This window comes from Saccopteryx bilineata, chromosome 12, assembly GCF_036850765.1.
Source record: "Saccopteryx bilineata isolate mSacBil1 chromosome 12, mSacBil1_pri_phased_curated, whole genome shotgun sequence".
Lineage (NCBI taxonomy): Eukaryota > Metazoa > Chordata > Mammalia > Chiroptera > Emballonuridae > Saccopteryx > Saccopteryx bilineata.
This window is the reverse complement of record NC_089501.1, coordinates 32380250-32388256: the sequence shown is the minus strand read 5'-3', so window position 1 is coordinate 32388256 and position 8007 is coordinate 32380250. Positions and strand designations below refer to the sequence as shown.

The following is an 8007-nucleotide window of genomic DNA, read 5'->3' as shown; positions in this document are numbered from 1 at the left end:
CTCATCCTCCTAGGTTCAAGTCCAGTAAGAAAATAACACGCAACTTAAGTCTTGCCAAAGTATCCTAGCACCTCGTTAACTATAACCAGGTCCAATGGTCATGCCTGCACTAATCAAGTTACTAAGTGGAAGAAATGCTTTGGTTGGACTGAATAAAGTCAAACACTGAGGGAACAAGGATAGAGTCAATACCATTTGAACACAAAGACTCAGAAATGGGGAGGGGATGGTTCCCCAAGGAGGATCTGGGATTGCATTTTACTAGTTGTGCATCCTGCTATTTTATGTTCTACTCTATTCTGTTCACTGGCTCTCTTCTGAACCCTGCGGTTTTATCTTAGGAGCAGGACAAAGCAGATGCAAAGAAGAGTATATCAGACATGCTTGTTATGTGTGTAAGGGTCGGGGGCTCATGGGCAGAGAATGCCCAGGGGGAGGGTACAGCTTCAGCAGGTGCTGTGATGAAGTCCAGCCTGGCTGACCTGTAAAGGTAACAAGCGATGGAGGCAACAGGTGAGTCAGGTCAGAAGTCATCATTGGAAGGTAACATAAAATTTAGAAGTGTCATAGAAGGTGCTCGCTTCGGCAGCACATATACTAAAATTGGAACGATACAGAGAAGATTAGCATGGCCCCTGCGCAAGGATGACACGCAAATTCGTGAAGCGTTCCGTATTTTTAAATTGTTTAGCCCTGGCCGGTTGGCTCAGTGGTGGAGCGTCGGCCTGGCGTGCAGAAGTCCCGGGTTCGATTCCCTGCCAGGGCACACAGGAGAGGCGCCCATCTGCTTCTCCACCCCTCCCCCTCTCCTTCCTCTCTGTCTCTCTCTTCCCCTCCCTCAGCCGAGGCTCCATTGGAGCAGGGATGGCCCATGCGCTGGGGATGGCTCTGTGGCCTCTGCCTCGGGCGCTAGAATGGCTCTGGTCGCGGCATAGCGACGCCCAGGATGGGCAGAGCGTCGCCCCCTGGTGGGCAGAGCGTAGCCCCCTGGTGGGCGTGCCGGGTGGATCCCGGTCAGGCGCATGCGGGAGTCTGTCTGACTGTCTCTCTCCGTTTCCGGCTTCAGAAAAAAAAAAAAAAAGTGTCAAGTTGGAACATGGCAAAAGAATATCCACAAGTAGAAAAGATTTCTGTTATGCAGGAGTGAAGTGCCCAAGACAGAGAAAGGAAGATTGATACTAATGACATCCACCATGGCACACCAGTCTCAGTGTGCGTTGACTCTTGCTCACAATGCACTTGAATTCAAAAGTTGCCTACACTTACCCGTGTCTATCACCGCACTTGAGTGCTGGCGCCGCCAACACCTGACATGAGGTGTGGGCAGGCAGGAGTTACAAGAAGGTCAAGTAGCTTTCGGTGCTTGTATTTTCTTTTGGAAACTTTCTTAGGAATGTCTAGCTTCCCTTCACAACTTTTTTTATAGAAATCGAGCTGGCTCTTCAAAAGTCTTCAGCCAGGACCTCTAGTTCCAGCTTCAGCTTGGAAATTGTTATTCCTATTCTTACAAGAAGAAAAAGATAAATTAACTGAAAATAAGCAACTAACTCTTCTAAGACTCATAAGAGAATTGAGATTAAAAGGCAACATATGCACCACCAAATCCGGTAAGCAGGCGAATCCAGAAACTTACAGCAAAGACCTTCTTATCCAAACAGAAGCCACTGGAGCCATTCATTGGTATAAACACTCAGATGGAAAATCTGATACATTTCTGAAGGCTGACTAGGGACTGTAATGAGAGTGAGAAACTCCTGGGGGCACCCACATTTCCACAAGTTTACTTCCAGGAAACCTTGGCGCTCTGGGAAAGGGTCATCATTGTGAGATGTATGTAGAGGGTTCTCCTTAACGAAGACCTACTCTCCAGGGGCACTGCCTTCCCAGGGCCTTTCCCGAGCACAAGGGAGGGGCATTTCTACCACTCTAGGCTCCTCTGGTCTTCCTGTCCCATCGGAGGGGAGAAAAAAGAAAGCTAAGAAACACTTGAGAAAGTCACAGCTCAGGGACACAGGCCACTAAAAGCCTGGGAAGTAGTGAGATTATAGAACCCTTTCCTCTCCTATTCCCCAGGAAACTAAAAGCTCCGATATAACGAGTAGATCACAGCTGAAAGAGATGCAGTGTGTCAAACTCTATCTAAGCAGTAGTTCCTTTTATTTTTTAAGTAGAGGAAGGGAGATTAGAGAGCCTGACTCCATCATACAGCCCAACTGGGATTCACCCAGCAACCTGTCTAGGCCTGAGTCTCTAACCCAGGGGTTCCCAAACTACGGTGGCCAGCGGGGCGCGTGCAGCCCCCTGAGGCCATTTATCTGCCCACACACACACACCGCACTTCCGGAAGGGGCACCTCTTTCATCGGTCGTCAGTGAGAGGAGCACATTGACCATCTCATTAGCCAAAAGCAGGCCTATAGTTCCCATTGAAATACTGGTCAGTTTGTTGATTTAAATTTACTTGTTCTTTATTTTAAATATTGTATTTGTTCCTGTTATTTTATTTTATTTTTTTTACTTTAAAATAAGATATGTGCAGTGTGCATAGTGATTTGTTCATAGCTTTTTTTATAGTCCAGCCTCCAATGGTCTAAGGGACAGTGAACTGGCCCCCTGTGTAAAAAGTTTGGGGACCCCTGCTCTAACCAATCAACAATTGAGCCACTGGCTGTGGGAGTGGAAGAGGGAGAGAAGGGGGAGAGGGAGGAAGAAAAACAGATGGTCACTTCTCACGTGTGCCCTGACCAAAGATCGAACTCGGGACATCCGCCTGCACACCAGGTCAACGCTCTGTCCATTGAGCCAACTGGCCAGGGACAAGAGTTCTTAAAGAAGCCCAATCTTCTTGGTTCTACTTCTCTGGAAAACTCTAGCTGATCCAGTGCCTGTACACGTTTGTTGACAGGAAGGAGTTAATCTTCTCTCAACAAATACAAACCCACAGTTTTAACCAAAAGAGATATTTTTCAGTGAAGAACAATTATTCTATTCATATTCCTGATAATGTTATTAACAAAAATATATATAGATATACTTCAACTTTGCTGCTTCTCATTAATTCTCATTAATTTCATTAATTAATATAATGCTTATTCTAAAAGAAGTCATTGTAACCCTATTCAGCCAGTTCTAACTGGAGTCATATGAGGGAGGGTTTCTACATCATAAATGGCTTGTAGAGGTACCTATAGAAACGATCAACTGCTCCTGAAAACCAGTAAACCGGACCAATCACACCGCACCCCAACTACACTTGCTCACCGGCTTATAGAGTCAAACTGATGGAGCTGCAACTTCATTTTTGTGTCTGCTTTTTTGTTTGTTTGTTTTGATTTTTGGAAAATAAAGAAAAATATAGGATGTTACCACCTTAGAGTCTCAGGAACATACTGGCAAATAATAAGAGTGCTTTTATTGTCAAGATACCTCTCCTGGATGGGGCTGACAAGAAGGCTCTACTGTGTCTCAGGCTCCACACTAACTGAAGACAGCTGTGGATGGCTCTCATCCTGCAACACGAGGCCATGTTTCATTTCATCTTATGACTGACAGTTTCCTTGGCTGAAAAAGGAATGTTTTCTGTTGTATTAAATTAAACCACCATGCTAATTTAGGAAGTTCCCAAGGGGGTGGCCCCTACATACCAGATACACAGTGAAGGCAAAGAGGAGCCACCCAGAAGCGATAGAACATAGATGTGTCTTAAATAGCTAACAATATGTCTTTTTGCAGATAGACTCATACTTTATTTTGACAAATTTAAGATAGAAAAATATCAAGTGAAGTAAGCAGTTGCTCTTTTTGTAACATGGTTTGGGATGTGCAATGTGATTTGCAAGGACTAGCTTAACAGGAAGGTTTCACTTGTATTTGGGTTTCTAATACTGAATTCTGTTTCAGCCATTACATTTGCTTGAAAGAATATTGGACACAGGAAAACTGGTTTTTAAAAAGGTCATGGCATTCAGTAATAAATATTATAAAGCGGCGAACCAAAACAACTTTTAAAATATTTTTATAGTAATTACTAAAAGCCAAAGTTAAACTTCATGATTAAAACTAAGAACTCATATTTCAAAATAGCTTTGAAATTTCTTACCAATATATAATAGAATAGTAGAGCACTTTTTTAAAAAAACAAGTGAAGAAAAATTAGAGGACACGTATTTCAGACTATACACAGTAAACATCCATTCAATGTATTTATATGTCTTCTCAATAATATACTCTTTGTCCAGCTGTCCATAAAAAACTGTAGTTCAATCATCAAAAATGTGCCCCTGGGTGTAATCCTTGAGCTTATGACATGCTGCCATTACTTCTACACTCCATCTTTGGAAGGGGTGGTTGAGAGACTCAGTGCATGCAGATGTTTGGTCATGGTTATAATGTCAAAAAAACAATGTGCTAGGAGTCTGCAGCTGAAACCGCTGTCTTGCTTTGTTAAGCACCTTCACGTTCTTTTGTCTTTGTGATGCCTCGGGTAAATGGATGTTTAATAATTCACACTGGTGCTAATTTTGTTGCTGTCCATTTCAGATTCTTTCTTTGCTTCCCGCCCCCACTTCTCAAAGAATAAAACTGAGTGGCCTCTCATTAAAATATGTTATCTCTAACATACAAAATAAGTATATATGTACATATATACATACATGTGCTTCCTTTTCAAGGACTGGGTAACTCCTCATTTTCTATCAGATAATCCTTCTTCATATACTTGGTTCCTCTGACTAACCTCCACACTACCAGGTAAGCATCCTTTAAGGACCTCTTGCTCGCTTCTTCAGGATTGTCTGAGATCTGCCAGCTACCAGCCCCCAGTGAGACTCCTCTGGAGCTGCCCCTTGCATCTTCTCCTCTTTGCTGAGCCGAGCCACTTGCCGCCTTCCCACCTTCTGACCCGCCATTTCCACCCTCCTCAGGCAGCTCCTCCATGACAAAGGGCAGCTGGTTTCCACCTGGCTGCTCCTCCTCTCCCCGGGGCTGTGTCTCCAGGTCCTCATAGTTGCTTTGCTTTCTGGTCTCCAAAAATTTGGCCACACAGTAAATGATGGAACCCAGAGTGTTCACCACGACGCCGGCAATGAACAGAGAGGTGGGCTCCACGTCGCTGAAGGCCACCATGCCCACCGTGATGGTGGCGATGCTCTTCACCACGCCCACGAAGCTGGTGGTCACCGCGGAGTTGATGTAGGTGCAGTGCAGAGTGGTGAAGTTCATGGCGCAGCCGATCAGGACGCAGGCCATGAAAATGCAGACCATCGTCGGGTCCTTCCAGCCCGGGAAGGCCCAGGCTTGGATAGAGTCGGTGGTGGCGAAGGAGAGGACGACTAGCAGCGGGGTGGCGGAGACGGCGATGACGTACTGCGCGGTGAGCGGCCCGTGCTCTGTGTCCGCGCTCGCCTTCTGGATGAGCACCAGGTAGGCGGCATGCACCAGCACCGCCAGCACCCCGGTTACGTAGCCCATGGGGTCGCCAGTCAGGTCTCCGGCTCCTGTTGCGCACAAGGACCGCAAAACCAGGACAGGAAAGAAAAAGAGAAGATACCAGTTTGGCGTGGGTAGCGGCCCACTGGGGAGACGCCTCGGGTTGGACAGTAGACGGGGTTCCTACCCCAGCTCTGCCCACCGGTATAAAACGGTCAGTCAGTGCCCACTGCGAGGCAGGACAGGCGCCTTCCCAGCCACGTCACCGGGGCACCCTGTCTACCTCTGTCCAGGACAGAGGCCCGGCAGAGCGCAGGTGCCCTCAGGGCGGGCACCGTGGCTTCTGGAGCTGGCATGGAGATCACCCAGGGGCCTGGTATCCTTGCCCCCTCCGTGGGGTGCCAGAGGGGGAAGGGGTCCCTAACTAGTAGCTACTAACCCCGGCAAGCTAGGCGAGGGGCGAAAACCGACTCCCCTTACCCCCCAAATGTTTCCCATTCCCACTGGCTCCCATCTCACTCAATTGACCAAATCCACGTGTCTCAAACCAGCCCCTTCTGCCTCTGACCCGCAGCCTCCGCACGGCGCGGGAGACCTAAACCTAGCCCTAGCGGCCCAAGCTTCACTCCCATCGCCCCCTCCCCCAACTCCAGCCCCGCGTGACCCACAGAAGTTAAGGCTGCCTCCTTCCGGCGTGGTCTGGGGATTCCAGCCCCCCCCCCCCCGGCTCTGGCGGCTCTCCCACTCCTCCCGAGGAAGGAAGGGGAGAGGGGGGACGGGGCTGGCGGGAAGAACAACACAGGGCGCGGCGGGGGAGGGGGTCGAAAGCCGGGATGGGGTGGGGTGGGGGGGCCCGCAGGAGGAGGCCGGAGAGCTGGGGGAGCCTCCTCTGGGTCTCAGAAGTCGCGTTTTCGAGCCGAGCGACCACATTCAAAGCTCTCCTTCTGTCTGTCTCAGTCTCCCCATCTGGAAGTGAGGACGTTGCACTAGCCACCATCTCTGCCCGTGGGCTGGGGTGGGCTGGGGTCGGCGGGGGTCCCGCTCACCTGCCAGGGCGGCGCCGCAGGTGGTGATGAGCACGGCCGCGAGCACTCCGGGCGAAGGCGCGCCGTTCTTGAGCACCAGGACGCCGATGAGCATGGTGACCAGGGGCAGGCAGCGCTTGAAGACCACGTACATGGGCAGGCTGAGGCCGCGCAGAGACCAGAGCGTGAGGCTGGACTGCAGCGTGGAGAGCACGGCGACCCCCGCGAAGGAGCGCGCCAGGCTCAGGCCGAAGGGCGGCACGGCGATGAGCCCCAGGCGGCGCAGCAGCTCCAGGCTCAGCGCCGCCGTGGAGCTGGTCAGGCACTGCACCAGCGTCAGGAAGGAGAACTGGTAGCGGCTGATGAGGAACTTGAGCAGGATGTTGAGGGAGCCCGAGAAGACCCCGTGCGCGATGGCCACCGAGATGCCCAGCAAGCGGCCCCGGCACAGCTGCCGCATCGCGCCGGCCCCGCCACACCCGGCGGCGGAGGAGCTCCGGGACCTGCGGGAGGAGAGCGAGGAGGAGAGCCGCGAGGAGCGGGGCGAGGGCGGCGGGGGTGCCCGCCCCACGCCGCGGGCGAAGGGCAGGGGGCGCCGGCTCAGCGGCGGAGGGCGGCTCCAGCCGGGCTTCCGCGCGGCTCGGCGGCTCCGCGTCCGACTGCCCCGCAGCTCCGGGGAAGCAGTGGCGGGGGCGGAAGACTCCGAAAAGTGGCAGGGCTGGGGGGGCCGGTCTGAGAGGAGTGGCGGGAATCCTAGCGACAGCGATTTGTAAGTAGGTGACGAGCTGCGATGGGCTGTGTCCTGCGCGGTCTCACCGTCTGGAAGAGCGCTGGAGCGGGCAGCCCAGGCAGCTGCTGCCGGCGGGACCAGACCAGTGCCCTCCAGCCCCGGCGCCCCCCCGAGCGGGCTCTCGAGGCGCGCGGCCCCCCTCTGCTCCCTCGCTGCCAGCTACTCCGGCTGCCCCTTCCTCCCGGCTCCAAGCTCAGAGAACCAGGTTGGGAGATCCCGGGCGCAACTAAAGGAGGTGTTAGAAACAGCGCCCAAGGGTCGAGCACCGTTTATTAGCTGCAACAAGTGACTGCGCCCAGGCTCCCCACCTCCCCTCCTGCGCTGCCTGGGCTTTAACCACGCTCCGCACAACCGCGGGTCCTAGTCCAGGTGCGGGTCGGGGAGCGGGAAACGTGGGTGTCAGCAGACTGCGGAGCTCCCTGATGCTCTAGATTCGGGCGCTGACGCCCAGACACGGAAGGAAACCCACGGCACCAGGACACTGTCCCCGCGTGCCATAGGGCGCGAAGGCTGGCGGGATCCTGTCCGGGGCCCCGCGCACCCCGTCCACGCGCTTTTCGTGGGGGCGGGGGCTGGAATTACGCGCGCGGCTCTGGAGTATCTTCCGGGCGCGCAGTGGCCTCGAGTGGCTGTGGAGCCCGGGGGCGAGGGCGGGGGCACGTGTTCCCAGGGAGGCAAAGATGTGAAATGAGCGAAAGAGCTCGTCTCTACAGCGAGCAGTCTCTGGGTTCCAGAGGAGCGCCAGAGCGCCCGTGCCCCGGGGGTG

General features: G+C 52.8%; 1 protein-coding gene and 1 non-coding gene across 2 annotated transcripts; one reads left to right on the top strand and one right to left on the bottom strand.

Annotated features, from left to right (window-relative positions):
- The first annotated feature begins 573 nt into the window (after positions 1 to 573).
- LOC136316494 (U6 spliceosomal RNA) lies at positions 574 to 680 on the top strand. The gene has a single exon (XR_010727726.1). It is a non-coding gene; the product is annotated as a U6 spliceosomal RNA (small nuclear RNA).
- Positions 681 to 3745: 3065 nt separating this feature from the next.
- SLC35D3 (solute carrier family 35 member D3) lies at positions 3746 to 7008 on the bottom strand. The gene is made up of 2 exons (XM_066247971.1): positions 6473 to 7008; positions 3746 to 5494 (listed from the first exon to the last, which is right to left on the bottom strand). Exons 1-2 carry the CDS (start codon positions 6909 to 6911, stop codon positions 4665 to 4667), a joined length of 1269 nt encoding a protein of 422 aa, XP_066104068.1. The 5' UTR covers positions 6912 to 7008; the 3' UTR covers positions 3746 to 4664.
- Positions 7009 to 8007: the final 999 nt, after the last annotated feature.

What these genes read in the sequence shown, in the direction of transcription:
- SLC35D3 (XM_066247971.1), bottom strand. Translation starts at nt 6,911, where the DNA reads ATGCGGCAGCTGTGCCGGGGCCGCTTGCTGGGCATCTCGGTGGCCATC. An exon ending in CTGCGGCGCCGCCCTGGCAG is followed by an intron (nt 5,495 to 6,472) that starts GTGAGCGGGACC and finishes TGTGCGCAACAG; the next exon opens with GAGCCGGAGACCTGACTGGC.